The sequence below is a fragment of the Podarcis muralis genome, chromosome 14 (genome assembly GCF_964188315.1).
Source record: "Podarcis muralis chromosome 14, rPodMur119.hap1.1, whole genome shotgun sequence".
Lineage (NCBI taxonomy): Eukaryota > Metazoa > Chordata > Lepidosauria > Squamata > Lacertidae > Podarcis > Podarcis muralis.
In genome coordinates, this window is record NC_135668.1 from 55,620,812 (window position 1) to 55,640,016 (window position 19,205).

The window sequence follows — 19,205 nt, forward strand, 5'->3', positions numbered from 1 at the left end:
TCAACTACGTTTATTTAACATTTGTCAATGACAACAGCTCACTCATAGGAAAACAAGAACCGAACTGACTGGACGACACAATAATAGTGCCGAGCATGAACTGACCGTTGACAGTTGAAAGTGCATGCGTTTACTTGCCATTAGACCGTTCGTCTACCAATGCTTATACGATTGGTTAGAACGCGCCTTCTAACATAAAATGTGTTAAACCCAATACATAACAGAAAGCAAAAGAAAGGGGAAAGGGAGAGGGAGGAGAGGTATTTCACTGCCTGCCATAACTGATTCCCTCAGGAGATGTAGGTCATTATCTTGACATTTTTAATTGTTCCATCTTCTCCCCCTCCACCCTCCAGATATGGATGCCTGTGTCAAGTGCACAGAAGAAAACTACCCAAACCAGGACCAAACAGGGTGTATTCCAAGGGGGCTGAGCTACCTCTCCTACCAAGAAAAGTTGGGGCTCAGCTTAGCTGTCTCCGCTCTGGCTTTCTCCCTGATCACCACCTTCGTGCTGGTAACTTTTGTGAAGCACAAGGACACTCCCATCGCCAAAGCCAACAACCGCAGCCTCACCTACCTCCTCCTCATCTCCCTCCTTCTCTGCTTCCTCTGCTCCTTGCTCTTCATTGGTCAGCCTGGAAAAGGGACCTGCCTCTTCCGACAAATGACTTTCAGCATTGTCTTCTCGGTGGCCCTTTCCAGTATTCTGGCCAAAACCATCACTGTGGTTCTAGCATTCATGGCAACCAAGCCAGGATCCAGAATGCGGAGATGGGTGGGGAAGGGGCTGGCCAATTGCGTGGTCTTTTCCTGCTCTTTCCTTCAAGCTGGCATTTGCACCCTTTGGCTAAGTGCTTCCCCTCCATTCCCAGATACAGACATGCAGTCACTGAAGAGTGAGATCATCCTGGAATGCAATGAGGGTTCTGCTGCCATGTTTTATTGTGCTTTGGGCTATATGGGTTTTCTGGCCATTGTGAGTTTCCTTGTGGCTTTCCTGGCCAGAAAGTTACCTGACAATTTTAACGAGGCCAAATTCATCACGTTTAGCATGTTGGTTTTCTGCAGTGTTTGGCTGACCTTTGTTCCAACCTACCTGAGCACCAAAGGGAAATACATGGTAGCCGTGGAGGTCTTCTCCATCTTGTCCTCCAGTGCTGGGTTACTGGGTTGCATCTTTTTCCCTAAATGCTACATCATTGTGCTGAGGTCTGACCTGAACAACAAGGAAAGCCTGATAAGGGGAAGAAAATAGTGTGTGTGTGTGTGTGTGTGTGTGTGTGTGTGTCCCCATATCTTAGAGCTTGAGATATCATTCACTCTTACCTCTGATCTTGATCTTTGAATAAATTTGTGTCTCATCAGTTTCCTCTGTGTTGTTTTCTTATTCTTGACCAGCTCCAGACTGGGGAACTATATTTTCTGGATCATGATCATGATCTGGGTGTGGATGCAGTGCAGGGCAAATCAGGTTTGGGTCAGTTTGGACCCTATAGAGTCTGATCCAGATTTATAAATCAGGACCAGAAACTGTGCATAGCTCTGCCAAGAACTTAGATTGAGCAAAAAATATTTGTGGGGTCCAGGCCCCCACCCAGGTCAATGGGCACTGCCATTCAAATGCTGTGAGTGTACCACTTCTTGTGACCAATCACGTGGGTTGGGGCTTACCTGCCCCCCCATATTTTATTCAAGTTGGCACCCCAGGAATTTAGGGTGTGATGCAGGCAACAAATTTAGTAATAACAACAACCTCTCTCTAGGACAAAAGCGGCCTTCAACTTCCTCATCAAGTGCCACTGACTACATATATCTCAAAGAAGAAAATAATTGTTGTAGAGTTCAAAACTGAAAAGAAAGGAAAACTTTTGCCATTCATTATGCAACTTCAAATGTCATCAGCACACAAGGGAAATTATAATAACACCTATCCATGCCAAAATTACTAGTTTAGATATTCTTGTGCATTATGCAAACAAATGTCATAAACCATCAGAACTGGAAAAACAATATCTCTTATGGGCTCCATGGGAGGCACTGGTGACACCCTGGGTGTCTGCAGCCACCACTTGGGTGCCCATTGCTTCAAGCCTAGACTTTTGACAGTGTGTGTGTACAACTCACCTGGGAACTTTATGGAGAAGGCTGGGTAAAGATGATGATGATGTTGGTGTATGCCAAGTGTGTGTGTGAGCCATGTGTGATAATTTATCTCTAGTCAGGGACAAAGCAGCCTTCCTAGCTAATTGCAACCAACTGCATTTCATTCAAGGAAGAAAAAATAGTTGTAGAGTTCAGGTAGAAAAAACCCCTACTACTTCAATTGCTCATGATGCAATTTCAAGGAACATCAACACTCAGGGGAAATTACCGTTACACCTCTCATTGTCAAAATTACTGGTTTCCATCCTCGTACACAATATATGTCATTGGCAAGACCATCAGTCAGAATCTGAACAAGAAAGAAAGATATAAAACCCTTGTGTTGTTGACCAGTGGATCTGGACACAGGTAGGGCTCTGTCATTCACCTGCATCATCATTTTCCCTGTGCAGGTTAGGGTCTGCTTCCCATCAGATGATTCTGCCGTGATTTTAACCCCCAAAGTATACGCTGTTCTTCATCATTTTTACATACCTGGCACTCAGCAGGGGGTTTTTTTGGTGGGGGGGAGTGAAGGGAGAAACAGAACACCCTCTTCAGGAACATTGATGATCACAGAGCCATTACTAAATACAAAGACCAGGCTATAGTTCATGCAGTCCCTAAAATGCCAGGCTCTGGTGTAAATCAGTGTAGCACCACCATTTGGCACCATTCAAGGGAGTTTGTAGCAAAACAGATAAGAAGGTTGAGGCAAAACATGACAGTCTATGTTGGGAGGGAAAGTTTTTTTCCATAGGATTGTGTTGGTTATGGTGTTTCTGCTGTTACTGCTTTGTCATACGGTGTGCAAGACACATTCTATTAACTGCAGCATCCTTGATGATCCTCTTCCTATTCCTCATAATTTTTACCAGCCGGGCGACCTGGTCATTGGGGGAATTGTTTCTCAGGTCTTTTTCCTCTACAATAACCTCTCTTTCATAGAACAGCCTACACAGATAATGATTGATGAACCCATGTAAGGCATTATTTCATTTATTTTATTCTTCTCCTATAAAATGTTCAGGCCATAGTAATGGAGCACACATTATAAAGCAACACTGTGCTTCAGTAAGAATTTATTTATTGTGTGTTCTGAGCACTTTGAAAAGGGTGCTGTGATTATTAACAGCCAGCATGGGTTTCTCAAAACTAAGACCTTCCAGGCAAATCTTATTTACTTTTTAAATTAACATTACAAGTTTGGTGGATCAGCAGGAATGCTGTGGATGCAGCATATTTTGATTTCAATAAGGCTTTTGACAATGTCTTCCATGACATTCTTGTGGAGAAGCTGGTGAAAGTGGGCTAGACAACGTTAGGTAGATTCCTAGCTGGTTGCTTACCATTCCTGAAGAGTGCTCACTGATGGTTCCTCATCCTTCTGGAAAAAGGTGACAAGTGTGATGTTGAAGGCTGGTGTCCTGGGCCCAGTGTTGCTTAACATCTTTATGAATGACTTGGATGAAGGAATAGAGGGGATGCTAATCAAATTTGCAGATGACACCAAACTAGGGGGGTAGCTAGTATGTCAGCAGAAAGAATTGCTACTCAATGTTACATTAACAGATTGCAGAAATGTACCAAGACTAACAAAATGAATTTCAGTAAGGACAAATGTAAGGTTCTACACTTAGGCAGGAATAAACAGCAACACAAATATAGGATGGGGGACACCTGGTTTGACTGCAGGGGTCTGCTCTGTCCTGCAGGTCCAAATACAGACCAGGGAGAGACATTGATTGATGCTCTGAAGGAGCCACTTGCAGGGATTGCAAAGAAAAATGCACAAAATTCCAGAGCGATCAGTTCTAGTGCTTTATTACAGAGATATATCAGGAAACTTATATACAGCGATACACTGCAGGATTCCATGCTGCTACACCTCAGGATGGACACAGAAGTGGCCATCAGCCTGGCTTTGTCCATCAGCACGATATGGCCTGGGATACAGGAGTCATCCTAATCCAATGCACACCCACCCACCCCAAGCTGTATCCATTGTTAGACTTGTTGAAATTAATAAACCTAATTAATCATGGCTGTTGTTCTGAAAGCATTTTATCTGACTATGTTAAGGTTTGATATAACCCTAACACACATTTTCACGTAAACCATGGACTGATCATTGGTGTTGGGTGTAAGAGAATGACAAAAACAATTTCAGGGAGGAATCTTTGAGCATGAGAATAATCCCAATGTATTTAGACCATTTTGTTCTTAATGGGAAGAATGTCTATTTCAATTGTCAAATTTTTTTATGTCATTATCTTTTAGGGTTTAAGGTAAACCTCAGTCTTGAAAACACTCAGCCGAACAATGACAATAAGTACAATGCATTTTGTTGTTGTTGTTGGTACAAATATTGCTTTTTTATTAAGGAGTTGCAATCCTTTCCTAGTTCGGTGCCTAAGAACTACCAGCACATCCTGGCCTTAACATTCGCTGTCAAAGAGATCAATGAAAATCCTGCAATCTTGTCAAATATCTCTCTGGGTTTCCGCATCCTGGACAGCTACTATACTGCACGAACGACTTACAAGGCCACACTCAGTCTGCTTTCCACACAACAGATGTTTGTCCCCAACTACAGATGTCACAACCAGAACATCTTGATAACTCTCATTGGAGGATGCATCTCTGAGATCTCTGCCAATGTGGCCATCATTTCAGCAAGCAAGAAAACTCCACAGGTAAGCTGTGTGCATGATGTACAGTGGTACCTCGGGTTAAGAACTGAATTCATCCTGGAGGGCCGTTCTTAACCTGAAACTGTTCTTAACCTGAAGCGCCACTTTAGCTAATGGGGCCTCCCGCTGCCGCCACACAATTTCTGTTCTCATCCTGAAGCGTCTGTAACCCGAGGTACCACTGTATAAATTTTTCACACTTTAGGCATAACTTCTTGATTTTAGAAGTGCTTTTGACCAAGTTCCTCCTGCTATGTTGATATGCAAACTGGATAAATGCAGGCTTAATGGTGGGTTGGGAAATTTTGAATTTCTAGCATCAAACACAGTGTCGGGTTACATGAGTTGCCGAGCCCATTGCAATTCCGTAATTCCAGAATAAAATATCTTAATCAGCAAAATTATTACCATTTTCATTTCAGCTCACTTATGGGTCATTTTTACCATCACATGATGATAGAACACATTTCCCTTTTTTGTACCATATGGTCCCAAATGAAGCCAAACAATACATGGGAGCTGTGCAGTTATTTCAGCATTTCGAATGGACATGGGTTGGGCTCTTTGCTGTGGATAATGACAAAGGGGACCAGTTTTTGCAGACCATGGTGCCAATGCTTGATGAAAATGGCATCTGTTATGCCTTCACCATAAGAATACCAAAATGGAATTATGTGGATGAGCTGATTCGTTTGCTTGTACAACACTGGGAAACCTACGTAACTATCATCCAGAAAAATGCCAATGTGTTATTTGTATACGGAGAGCCTCCATCCTTCCAAGTATTGAGAGTATTACTCTTTCTAGCACCCTTTATGGCACTGCCTCCTCTGGGGAAAGTGTGGGTTGTTACATCCCACTGGGATTTTGAATCACTGTCTGTTCAGAAGATTTGGGAAATGCAAACTTTCCATGGTTCCATATCCATCACAGTTCACTCAAATCAACCATTAGGATTCCAAGAGTTCATTCAAAAGATCAGACCTTCCTGGAACAAAAGGGATGGTTTTATTCGGGACTTCTGGGAACAGGCATTCAGCTGTTCATTAAAAATGTCTAAGGAGGTAGAAAAAAAGGAGGAGAAAACCTGCACTGGGGAGGAGAAGCTGGAGAACATTCCTGGAATCTTATTTGAAATGGAAATGACAGGCCACAGCTACAGTGTTTACAATGCGGTCCATGCTGTGGCCCATGCTTTGCATGCCATATATGAATCCTGTTCCAAGCATAGGAAAATGGCAGAAGGCAGGAGATTGAAATTTCAGAATGTGCAGCCATGGCAGGTAATTACAATTTCTTTATATATATATGAAAAAATCATTCATTTAAAAGTATGGTAGGTTTCCATGCAGAGGTGAAAATGATATCTAAGACTCTATAAAACAATTCCATACCAAAAAAAAAAATCTTTTTGTGGTGCTGTTCTTTCAAATTTGCTTAGGTAAGTAATAACCACATAATGATATAGTGGGTTTTAAAAATTATTCAGAATCAAAGACAAATGTAGTGAAATGACAGCTTTAAAAAGGGATGTTATCATGTCTACTTTTCCCTTCTCTTTGAATCCAGGTCCATCACTTTCTACGGCGTATTGTATTCAATAACAGCGTTGGAGACACTGTGTGCTTCAGTGACAATGGAGAATTAGTTACAGGCTTTGATGTTACAAACTGGAAAATGTTCCCTAATGGGTCGGTGGTCAGAGTCAAAATTGGAAGACTGGAACCTCGGGCTCCTCCAGGCAAACAGTTAACCATTTATGATGGCCAAATTGTCTGGCATCAAAGATTTAATCAGGTGAGCTATCATTGTAGATCCTTAATTCTTATTCAAAACAAAGCATAAGAATATCTGCCTCCAGACTAACATCATTTGGAGTATCTTGAGTCAAAACTTTGTCATATAAGCAAATTTTAATGCAATTTAAATATCTTATTGCACCCTAGCCTTGATTCTGCTAAAATGCCACAGTCTCTCCTGTTATTTCATAAAGTGAATTCTGAAAAATAAGGGTGCTTAATTTCTCCCAGTTGTGTCCTTTTTGGTGCTTGCTGCAACAACAACAGAGACTTGTGTGTCTGGAGTGGGGTTAGGGGCTTGCTATGGCCAAAGAAATCATCACTGATCAGTCCATTCTGATCCTTTTCTGACTAGTCTCTCATAAAATGTCTTAAAGTGATTTCACCATAAAAACATCACATTAAAAATCATCACACAGTTTCCTGCATACAGGGCTATTTTCCTAGAAAAAGAGGTGCCAGAACTCACCAGGAACGCCTCCCTTGTTCTCTTACAATGGCAATGTCGCCCACATGAGAGGTGTCGGAACTGAGTTGCATTGAATTCCGGCTGATAAAAGCCCTGCCTGCATAAAAACAATGATAATAACATTGTTTAAATAAATAATAAAAACGCTTTCATGTGTAAAAACAGCAAGGAACACTTTTGTATGTAAAAACAATGTCAAATTCAATACACAGAGAACTGCAGCCTGGGATGAATTGCCATGTATTCTACTCATATCGATCCAGAGTGGATTCTAACATATAGTTAGCTGAATAAAACTTAAAACATGTTGCAGGATTCCCCAAAAAATAGACCAGAGGCAATTAATAGCAATTTGCTGCTGCTACTGAAGGCAAATGAGCATAATGGTCACAAATCCAAGACATTCAGGATTGGCCCTGTCCATAAGGAATCCAGTTGCAACAGACTTAATGTAAACGTGCACTAACTTATAATAAGACTAAAACCTTAACACTAAGCATACTGTGTACAGAACACCAGAAGGAAAGAAAGATGGAAAAGTGAAACAGAGGCTCCTTCTGGCCTTATTATTATAGTCGGCATGACCGTGACAGAAAGAGATAACAGAACTACTTTAAGGCAGCTGTACTCAGCTTCTCTGAAGGAATAACCCAAACATCATGAACCTTCTGCTTGTTTCTAGGCAGAATAGAAACTTACATGTCAACTAGAAGCTTACAGTTTGCACCAGTTTCTTTCACACAGAGAAGCTTCCAGAACCCTCTTGAATTAATTAGAATAGGAAATGTCTCTACGCATCAGATCAGTACTTTCTGTACCAAGAAATGCAAACTGACATGAATATCCCCACTGAAAAGGAAGGTCTTCAATAGAGAAGAGAGATGTCAAAGGGTGGGTGCCAACAGAAATGGACCTGTCGAGAAATGGGATCTGCAGGAGACCCTTTCCCCCCGAGTGCAGTGATCAGCTGGGTATGAGGAATGAGACCATCTTTGAGATCTCCTGGTTCCAAAACATTTAGGCTTTGTGCCCCCCACCAAACATCTTGAATTGTTGAGCATCTAATGTGGAGAGGTTTTATTTTGCCCCATGGCAGCACTCCTATGGGGGTTCCCTGAGTGTGGCTTGGTCCTCTGTGCTATTCATGGAAGACCAAACGAAGGAACTTTAAGAAGGGAAGATGGAGTACTGTTTAGGCAGGATTCCCATTCCCTTGGACAGGGTTTCACTATTCTGAGACTGAGCTTAGGAATCAGCCTAAGACCTGTCTGCCTGTTCCTACCCCTCCATTGCCTCCTGAATGCCCTTTTAGGGGACAACACTTCCTTGGACTCAGTCAGCTTCAGTTCTCTGAGTCTTGGCTAAGAAAGTTACTTGTATATTTGGCCGAGGGTTTGGGGACTGAGCATTGTCTGAAGCCAAGACGCTGCCCTTGCTGGAAGATCTTGCCTTAGTGGGGGAGAAATTTCTTGGCATCGCTATTCTCAACATCCTCTCTTAGGACTTAGCTACATTGGCAAAGAAAAACTGCTTTATATGCTTTTTAATACATTCTAAAACTGTGGCACCAGATGGCGCTGTGGAGTTCCATTTTTGCCAACCCAATTTCTCATACAAAGTTTGCAACATGTTTAACTGAAATGCTTCTTGGATGTGTCAAGATCCAGCCTTACTCTCTTATTGCTAATCTCTCTTTTATTATTTCATGCAGGTGCTGCCAGTTTCTGTGTGCAATGACAACTGCGATCCAGGCTACAGCAGGAAAAAGAAGGAGGGAGAGAAGTTCTGCTGCTATGATTGTGCTCCATGTCCAGAAGGGATGATTTCTGACAAAAAGGGTAGGGAGCATGATGTTAAAGATATAAACTTAATATGCACAGGATGCAATGCTTGTATGCATTGAAGTTTAAAACATATGTAAAGGTTTGCAAGTGAATGGGGCAGTAAGAGGCTGTTTGAGTGTTTAAGGCTAATGGGACTTTCAAATTGTCAGGTTCCTAGAACTATCAAGATATGGACTTCTGTAGCTTCAGCAAGATGACAGTTCTTTTTATTTATTTTATTTAACAAAAATATATATGAATTGTTTAAACCAGGCCTGAACCAAGACTGGAATGTTTGCAGCCACCTTGTGTGCATTCAGATCAAGGTTCTTCAAAACAAATCAAATGGAAACAGTCTGAATTATAATAACATTCATTGCATTGCATTTAAGGAAACTACTATTTAAACGGAAAGTATAAACCACGATTTAATCAGGAATTTCCTGGTGTACAGAGAATCAATCAGTCGCTCCAGTCCATCAGCTCAAGTTAAAAACATCAAAAAGTTTTTAAAGACACTCTTTCATTGGCTGCTACAACAGATTCCATTTGATGGATGTTTGTCAATAACTTGAAGTATTAAAATGGTTTTTTCTCTTTTTCAGATGTGGATGTTTGTGCCAATTGTCCTGATGACCAGTATGCAAACAAGGGCCAAACTCAGTGCATTCCCAGGGTTCCAAGTTTCCTCTCTTACAAAGAAACTTTAGGCTTCCTTTTAGCTATCTTTGCCATTTCTTTCTCTTTAATCACTCTTTTAGTACTTGGAACTTTTGTGAAGCACAAGGACACTCCCATCATCAAAGCCGACAACCGGACCCTCACCTACCTCCTCCTCATCTCCCTCCTTCTCTGCTTCCTCTGCTCCTTGCTCTTCATTGGTCAGCCCGGAAAGGTGGTCTGCCTTCTCCGACAATCAGCCTTTGGCATCATTTTCTCGGTGGCCCTTTCCAGCATTTTGGCCAAAACCATCACTGTGGTTCTAGCATTCATGGCAACGGAACCAGGATCCAGGGTGAGAAGATGGGTAGGGAAAGGGCCGGCCAATGCTCTTGTCCTTTCCTGCACCTCCATTCAAACCGGAATTTGTGCTCTGTGGTTAAGCACTTCCCCTCCATTCCCAGATAGGGACACACATTCATTGAAAGGGAAAATCATCCTGGAATGTAATGAGGGTTCAGTTACCATGTTTTACTGTGTCTTGGGCTATATGAGCTGGCTAGCCTTTGTCAGCTTCTTTGTGGCTTTTCTAGCCAGGAGGTTGCCAGATAGTTTCAATGAAGCCAAGTTCATCACCTTCAGCATGTTGGCATTTTGCAGTGTTTGGTCATCATTTGTCCCAACTTACCTAAGCACTAAAGGGAAATACATGGTGGCTGTGGAGATCTTCTCCATCTTATCATCCGGTGCTGGATTACTGGGTTGCATCTTTTCTCCAAAATGCTACATCATTCTGCTGAGGCCTGAGCTGAACGACAGGGAGCAGCTCATAAGAAAAGCAAAATGAAAGAGTATGGCCATCTCTTCATTGTGCATCTAGACAAATGCTGATGATGGAGATCTCGAGAGAATTTGGCTATGCGTATTGGCTTAGGGAAACTCCTGTCAGCATGGTTTTTTGTTAGATTTTTTAAGAAGAGAAAGCGTTGGTTACTAAACCGCTCCTTTCTCGCAGCATCATTATAATGTTGAGGTGTTGCAACATTTAAATGCATTTAAATTGTGTTGGTTGGATTATTGATTAATCAGTTAGATGCTGGGCAGTTAATCAATCGATTTGCTAATCTCTTGGCAGCCCTGAGGGCAAGGGAGGAGCACAGAAGGAGCTGAAACTGGCAAGGAACAGATGTCCTAAGGCCCATAACCTTTAAGGAGAGGGAGGAGCCTGCACCCTCCAGAGCCATACACCCCCCCCAACATGAGAGGGAACCTTCCTCCCCCAATTCCTCGTCGCTCTGCAGCTCCGCCTCCAGGTTTTTCTGCATCCCTAAAGATTCCCCCACCTGAAGGCACCTGTTTTCCCCAACCAGTTTGTCTCTTCTACCACCACCCCCGCCCCAAACCTCCTTTTTCTGCCGACACTGCTGCTCCTACTTCCATCCCTTTAGGTCCTGCATTTCAGCTCCTCTCTCGGTGTCCCTGAGTCTCCACAGTATCCTTCCTGACACCCCCTGGCCACGAGCGCAACGGTCTGCAGAACTGCTTCCAGCAGCCCGGTGCTGCTTCTCACATGAAGGCATTGTTAAACCGGGGCGGCCGAAAGTGAGACTCATGCATCGGGGGGCGAGCAGGGTCAGCCTGGTGTCCATTTCACTCTTTACAACTTGAGTTTCCGGTTCAAAAACGAAATAGTCTCTGAGCATGCGAGGAGTCACGTCTGTGCTGAAGGCAGCTTGAGTTCCAGCAGTTCCTTGCTTTAGCAGCACCCCCGTGCCTGCCTGCCTGCCTGCCTTCCGCCAGGTAGACCGGGCAGGCACCCCTCCCTTGGTTTAGGAGCGCTAGCGAGGCAGGGGGGTCGTCCACTGCCTGCCCCCCCCCCCAGGTAGACCGGGCAAGAACCCGTTCCTTTGTTTAGGAGCGCTAGGCAGGCAGGCAGGCAGGGTGGCCGTCCCCTGCCTGCCTGCCTGCCTGCCTACCTACCTCCTCCCAGGTAGACCAGGTAGGCGCCTGTGCCTTCGTTTAGGAGCGCCAGAGAGCAGGGAGGGAGACAGGGCGGCCGTCCTCTGCCTGCCTCTCCCCCCGCCCGATAGACCGGCTAGGCACTCATCCCTCGCTTTAGGAGCGCCCCCGTGTGGCCAGCATGGTAAGGGCCGGGCAACCGTTCTCTTCTTCGTCGTCGTATAACTTTTGTTGTCAAAATCGTACGTGAGTGAGTGAGTGAGTGAGTGCGGTTGAAATAGGGGATGCGCGTGTGTGTGCCCGTCTCTCTCTCTCTCCGTGATCTATTTTGGGTCTGTCTCTCTCCCCCACACGCAAGCACATGGGGGGGCGGGGGTGGTTTCCTTGGTGTGCGTGTGTGCGCGGTGGAGTGATATTTTGTGTCCATCTCTCTGTCCCTGTCTGTCTTCCCCGCACACAAGCACATGCTGTGTTTGAGTGTATGCTACTGTGAGAGAGAAATTTTGTGCCCTTCTGTCTCCCTCCCCTGAAAACGAGTGTGTGTGTGTGAGAGAGAGATTTTGTTTCTGCCTGCCTGCCTGCCTCTCTCCCCCCCCCCCCCCAGGTAGACCGGGCAGGCACCCCTTCCTTTGTTTAGGAGCGTCAGGCAAGCAAGCAGGCAGGACGGCCGTTCCTTGCCTGCGTTCTCCCAGGTAGACTGGACAGGCGCCGGTCCCTTGCTTTAGGAGCGCCCTCGTGTGGCCAGCATGGTAAGGGCAGGGCAGCCGTTCTCCTCCTCCTCCTCCTCCTCCTCCTCCTCCTCTTCTTCTTCTTCTTCGTATCCCTATTGTTGTCATGATCGTCCGTGCGTGCGTTCTTGCGGTCGAAATGGGGGATGCGTGTGTGTGTGCCTACCTGCCTGCCCGCCCCCCTCTCTCTCCGTGAGCTATTTTGGGTCTGTCTCTCTCCCCCACACGCAAGCACATGGGGGGGCGGGGGTGGTTTCTTGGGTGTGCGGCTGTGCGCGTTGGAGTGATGTTTTGTGTCCATCTCTCTGTCCCTGTCTCTCTCCCCCCACACAAGCACATGCTGTCTTTGAGTGTATGCTACTGTGAGAGAGAAATTTTGTGCCCTTCTGTCTCCCTTCCCCGCAAACGAAGGGGGAGGGAGAGAGCGAGAGCGAAAGAGAGATATTTTGTTTCTGCCTGCCTGCCTGCTGCCTGCCTGCCTCCCCCTCTCTCTCACCCTCCCCCTTCCTCCCTCCCCTGTGTCTCTGCATGCTCCCCCTCCCACAAAGGAACGCACGCACGCCAAGAGTTTTCTCCCTTGCCGTCCCTGCAAGGACGGACGCACGCCTGCCCGCCCGCCCTCACCCGTCCCCTCCATCGCCTACCTGCTGCACTGCCGCCAAGCGGCCGTCTACAAAGTCACCGAGTTCTACGGCAGCTGTCGCCACGAACCCCACCCTTGGCGATGTCGTCCGGTTCAAGAGACTGGGTAGACCTGGAAGCGCCATAGGGGGCGCGGGCGGGTAGACTCTATGATTCTATGACTCTGATTCTATGATTCTATGTTTTCCGCAGGCGCTTTCACTGCGCTCCTTTCGGCCCCTGCTGCTATTCAGATTGCTGGGGTGTTTTTTGTTCGTCGCTGGCTTTTAGTTTTTAAAACATGGATTTTTACTAATAATCTTACTGCTTCATTCTTTTTCCAAACTGCTTTGAGGTTTTCTACATGTACAGTAATGGAATAAATAAAATTAACCAATCTCCACAGAGTGGCGTCTCCTTTCATTTATGGAATGGAAATTTACTCTGCACGTGCTCAGGGACACTTTCATCATGGTGGTGGGATGGGCGGTCTGCAGAGTAGGAGCCAATTCCTGGGGCCGAGGTCCCTTCGCCCCCCAGTAAATATTTGTGGGGGGGCGCCCGCCCAAAAACGTTGGTGGTTATTCAATGCTGTCCCAATGGTGTGCGCGCGCCATGTCTTGTGATCTATTAGGCGGGGCGGGACTTACCTGTCCCCATGAGTAGCCAAGGGAGGGCAGGGGGCAGATGCCCCCCTACATCAAGAAAAGAAAAAATGCTTAACTAACTGACCAACTGCGTCGCAGATGATTCAGCCCCCCCCCCCGCCAACATAAATCCTGGCCACGCCCATGTCTCCCCCCTCCATATTTATTCAAGTTGGCACCCATGGTCTGCAGTAGCCAGCAGGCTCCGTTGCCTCTTCCGCTTAGCCATCTATTTTCCTCCATAGCCTCCTCTATCCCCTTGGCGATGTCGTCCGGTTCCCAGTGGCGTAGCGTGGGTTGTCAGCACCCGGGGCAAGGCAAGTAACTTGCGCCCCCTAACCCGTGGATTTGTGCCCCCTAACCTGTGGATTTGCCCTAACCCCAGATGTTGCGCCCGGTGCGGCCGGCCCCCCCCTGCACCCCCCACGCTACGCCACTGCCGGTTCCAGCGACTCGGTAGACCTGGAAGCGCCATAGGGGGCGCGGGCGGGTAGACCGGGAAGCCACCCGTTTTTGGCGGTAGACCGGCAAGCCCCAGCCCCCCCCCCGGAGGGTAGACCGGAGGGGCGCCAAGGGCAGGGAGACCGGGCAACGCTGCCAGCCCGTTCTGCAGGTAGACCGGGCTTACAGAGGTCCGGAGTCCAGTAGACCGGCCAGCGGTCCCACTCTACCCCAGGTAGGCCGTCAGAGCCCCGCTTTACGGTGGGTAGACCCATAACTTCCCCATAACTTCCAGCGGACAAGCAGGCAGGCAGGCAGGTAGACCGTGTAGGCGCCTTTGGTATAGCAGCGCCGGGCGGAAGGCAGGCAGCCAAGCAGCGTGGCTGTCCAATGCCTTCCAGGTAGACCGGGCAGGAGCCTGTTCCTTCATTTAGGAGCGCTGCGCAGGCGGCAGGCAGGCAGGGCGGGGTGAACGTGGACACGAGGAGCCCACCGGGCTGGCACCCAGTAGACCGGCTAGTGGTTCCGCGCCGTGCGCCAGGTAGTCCGGCAGAGCCGCGCTTTCCGGTGGGTAGAACGGGAAGCAGGCAGGCAGGTAGGCAGGCAGGCAAGCAAGCAGACAGGCAGGCCGTTTCCTGCTTGCCTTCCAGGTAGACCGGGTAGGCGCCCCTCCCTTGGTTTAGCAGCGCCGTGCGCTAAGCAGGCAACCAAGCAGGGTGGCCTTCCGCTGCCTGCCTTCCAGGTAGACCGGGCAGGAGCCTGTACCTTGGTTTAGGAGCGCCAGGAAGGCGCCAGGCAGGTAAGCAAACCGGGCTTACCGAGGTCCGGCGCCCAGTAGAACGGCCAGCGGTTCCACTCCGTACCCCAGGTAGTCCGGCAGAGCCGCGCTTTCCGGCGAGTAGACCGGGAAGTCCCACGGTTTCGGAGGAAGACCGTGAAGACCCTGCCTTTCCAGCCTCCCTCCGCCGGCGGGTAGACCGAGCAGCGGCTCCAGGCCCGCCGACGAGTGGATTGACGCTTCCCGGGTCCAAGGAGGGGAGACCGAGATGCCGTCTGTCCTCCGAGGTAGACCTTGAAGCCCCAGACCCTCAGGCGGGCAGGCTGGGGTGATCGGGGACGCATGGAGCCCACCGATCCTCCAGCGGGTCGACCGGAAAGCCTCCCTTCCTCGGAGGTAGACCGGCAGGAACCAGCCCCCCTCGGGTCGGTAGACCGGAGGGGAGCCGGTGGCCGGGAAACACTGCACCGCTGCCAACCCTCTCCCTTGGGGGTGCCCACACCGGGGTGACCGTGGACGCGAGCAGCAGACCGGGCTTCGCCGGGTAGACCGGGAGGCTCCCCGTTCTCGGAAGGGGGCCGGCAAATCCCAGCCTCCTCGGCGACTAGACCGTGGGACAGCGGTTCCTTTGGCCGCCGTCGGGTGGACCGAGGACTACTGGATCCAAGGAGGGGCGGCCGGGAAGCCTTCTGTCCTCCCAGGGAGACCGCGAAACCACAGCCTCCCCGGACGGCAGACCGGAATGCAGCGTTCGCGGGCGCGCCGCCGGGGAGACCGGGGCCCTCGCGTGTAGACTGGACGGTCGGCGGGCCTCTGGCTTATAGACCGGGGAGGACCAACCGCACCCGCCGGGGGGACCGCGAAGCCTTCCATGCGTCCCTGCTTCCAACCCCGCCGTCAGCTTGAATGTCCGCGGGGACCGGGCAGCGGACAGACCTCCCCGCGGTAGACCGGGAAAGCCTTCCGTCCTCTGAAGGGGACCGCCACGGCCGAGCTTGGTGAGGATTTTTTAAAGAAATGGAAGCTGATGATCTGTGGTGTTATACTGAAGGCAGACAAGGAACGGCCGCCCTGCCCTGCGCCGACCACACGGGGGCGCTCCTTAAGAGAGGGAGGGGTGCCTAGCCGTGCTATTCAGATTGCTGGGGTGTTTTTTGTTCGTCGCTGGCTTTTAGTTTTTTAAAATGTTTTTTACTCATAATCTTACGGCTTTATCTTTTTACAAACTGCTTTGAGGTTTTCTGCAATCAAGCGGGGTATACACGTACAGTAATTGAATAAATAAAATTAACAAATCTCCACAGAGTGGCGTCTCCTTTTATTTGTGGAATGGAAATTTACTCTGCACGTGCTCAGGGACACTTTCATCATGCTGGTGGGAGGGGCGGTCTGCCGAGTAGGAGCCAATTTCTGGGGCCGACGTCCCTTCGCCCCACAGTAAAATATTTGCGGGGGGCGCCCGAACAAAAAGTTGATGGTCATTCATTGCTGTTCCAATGGTGCGCGCGCGCCATGTCTTGTGATCTGTTAGGTGGGGCGGGACTTGCCTGTCCCCATGAGTAGCCAAGGAATCAAGAAAAGAAAAAATGCTTAACTAACTGACCAACTGCGTCGCAGATGATTCAGTCCCCCCCCCCAATATAAATCCTGGCCACGCCTATGCCTCCCCCCCTCCATATTTATTCAAGTTGGCACCCGTGGTCTGCAGTAGCCAGTAGGCTCCGTTGCCTCTTCCGCTTAGCCATCTCTTTTCCTCCATAGCCTCCTCTATCCCCGCCAGGGACTCGGTTCAGATAATAGCAGGAAAGTACCGGGCTTCTATTCCAATAGTGGGAGGCGAGGAGAGACCACGATTTCGAACAGCAAGAAGTGAAAGTTCTTGTTAGATTTTTTTAAGAAGAGAAAGCGTTGGTTACTAAACCGCTCCTTTCTCGCAGCATCATTATAAAGTTGAGGTGTTGCAGAATGTAAATGCTTTTAAATTTTGTTGGTTGGTTTATTGATTAATCAGTTAGATGCTGGGCAGTTAATCAATCGATTTGCTAATCTCTTGGCAGCCCTGAGGGCAAGGGAGGAGCACAGAAGGAGCTGAAACTGGCAAGGAACAGATGTCCTAAGGCCCATAACCTTTAAGGAGAGGGAGGAGCCTGCACCCTCCAGAGCCATACACCCCCCCCCAACATGAAAGGGAACCTTCCTCCCCCAATTCCTCGTCGCTCTGCAGCTCCGCCTCCAGGTTTTTCTGCATCCCTAAAGATTCCCCCACCTGAAGGCACCTGTTTTCCCCAACCAGTTTGTCTCTTCTACCACCACCCCCGCCCCAAACCTCCTTTTTCTGCCGACACTGCTGCTCCTACTTCCATCCCTTTAGGTCCTGCATTTCAGCTCCTCTCTCGGTGTCCCTGAGTCTCCACAGTATCCTTCCTGACACCCCCTGGCCACGAGCGCAAGGGTCTGCAGAACTGCTTCCAGCAGCCCGGTGCTGCTTCTCACATGAAGGCATTGTTAAACCGGGGAGGAAGAAAGTGATGCTCATGCATCGGGGGGGGGGGGGAGGGCGAGCGGGGTCACCTTGGTGTCCATGCCACTCTTTACAACTTGAGTTTCTGGTAACAAAAAAGAAATAGTCTCTGAGCATGCTGGTTCCAAGGCAGCTGGTTCCAAGGCAGCTTGAGTTCCAGCAGTTCCTTGCTTTAGCAGCACCCCCGTGCCTGCCTGCCTGCCTTCCCCCAGGTAGACCGGGCAGGAGCCTGTTTAGCAGGGCCGGCCAGCAGGCAGGGCGTCAGGGCGGCTGTCCGCTGCCTGCCTCTCCACCCCCCCCCCCGGTAGACCGGCGAGGCACCCCTCCCTCTCTTTAGGAGCGCCACCGTGTGGCCGGAGCAGGGCAGGGCGGCCGTTCCTTGCCTGCCTTCTCCCAGGTATTCCTCCTCCTCCTCCTCCTCCTCCGTCGTATCCCTATTGTTGTTATTATCGTCCGTGCGTGCGTTCGTTCGGTCGAAATGGGGGGTGCGTGTGTGTGTGCCTGCCTGCCCGCCCGCCTCCCTCTCTCTCCGTGATCTATTTTGAGTCTGTCTCTCTCCCCCACCTGGGGGGCGGGGGTGGTTTCTTGGGTGTGCGGGTGTGCGCGTTGGAGTGATGTTTTGTGTCCATCTCTCTGTCCCTGTCTGTCTCTCCTGCACACAAGCACATGCTGTCTTTGAGTGTATGCTACTGTGAGAGAGAAATTTTGTGCCCTTCTGTCTCCCTCCTCCGCAAACTAGTGTTTTTTTTTGTGTGTGTGTGTGAGCAGCGGCGTAGCGTGGGTTATCAGCACCCGGGGCAAGGCAAGTACAGTAATTTACTCTCCCAAGCAGCAGCAGCGAGGCTTCTCTTTCCCCCGCGCTCTCCTGGAGCTGCCTCTTTTCTTTCCTTTTTTCCCTTTCTCCAAGGCTTTTCGCTTTCTCTCCTTAATTGATTCCTCCTCCACACCGCGGCGTTTCCTGGCTGCTTCCCCCCCCCCCTTCCCCTCTCTCTCTTCCTCACTCTGCTTGACTTGCCCTGTCCTGCCTGAGGGCGCCCTGAGGAGTCTCCGCTCTCCTTTTTGACCAGGCGAGGTGGAAAAAAGGGGGGAAAGTCTCTTCCCGCCCCCTCGCCAGACTCCCTGCTCAGCTCGGCTCACTACCATAAAGCTCCTCTCCCTCCGCTTCGCCAAGCTGTCAAAGCCCGGCAGCAGCGGCAACGGCAGCAGCAGGCGCAGCCAGACCCCCGCCAGCCAGCCAGCACGCCCGCCCACCCACCCGGCTTCCTCTCCTTTTTTTGCCCGCGGCAGAAGGCTTCGCTCTCCCCCTTCCGCGACCTCCTTGCCAAGCCAAGCGAGCGCGGGCTCCCTAACCCGTGGATTTTAGTAGGGGCAGAGAGCTGCTAGTGCGAGCGCGCCCCCCGCCCATGTTGCGCCCGGTGCGGCCGGCCCCCCTGGCACCCCCCACGCTACGCCACTGTGTGTGTGAGAGAGATTTTGTTTCTGCCTGCCCTCCTGCCTGCCTGTCCCCCTCTCTCTCCCTCCCTCCCCCCCCCCGCAAACAATCAAGTGTGTGTGAGAGCGCACGAGCGCTTTTGTGGTTGTCTTTCTGTATCCCTGTGTCTCTGCATGCTCCCCCTCCCGCAAAGGAACGCACGCACGCCAAGACTTTTCTCCCTTGCCGTCCCTGCAAGGACGAACGCACGCCTGCCCGCCCGCCCTCACCCGTCCCCTCCATCGCCTACCTGCTGCACTGCCGCCAAGCGGCGGTCTACAAAGTCACCGAGTTCTACGGCAGCTGTCGCCACAAATCCCACCCTGGCGATGTCCTTACAGCGACTGGGTAGACCTGGGGGGGGGGGCCGGTAGACCGGGAAGCCCTACACTCTAATAGACCGGCAAGCCGCAGACCCACCCCCGGCAGGTAGACCGGAGGGGCGCCAAG

The 19,205-nt window shown here is 49.7% G+C and overlaps 2 protein-coding genes across 2 annotated transcripts; both read left to right on the forward strand.

Moving 5' to 3' along the window:
• The first annotated feature begins 330 nt into the window (after nucleotides 1-330).
• Nucleotides 331-1,266, forward strand: LOC114583970 (vomeronasal type-2 receptor 26-like). The gene has a single exon (XM_028705368.2). It carries the CDS (start codon nucleotides 359-361, stop codon nucleotides 1,256-1,258), a length of 900 nt encoding a protein of 299 aa, XP_028561201.2. The 5' UTR covers nucleotides 331-358; the 3' UTR covers nucleotides 1,259-1,266.
• Nucleotides 1,267-3,110: 1,844 nt separating this feature from the next.
• Nucleotides 3,111-10,436, forward strand: LOC144325504 (vomeronasal type-2 receptor 26-like). The gene is made up of 5 exons (XM_077918948.1): nucleotides 3,111-3,127; nucleotides 4,550-4,841; nucleotides 8,608-8,632; nucleotides 8,822-8,944; nucleotides 9,535-10,436. Exons 1-5 carry the CDS (start codon nucleotides 3,111-3,113, stop codon nucleotides 10,434-10,436), a joined length of 1,359 nt encoding a protein of 452 aa, XP_077775074.1.
• The last annotated feature ends 8,769 nt before the right edge of the window (nucleotides 10,437-19,205 follow it).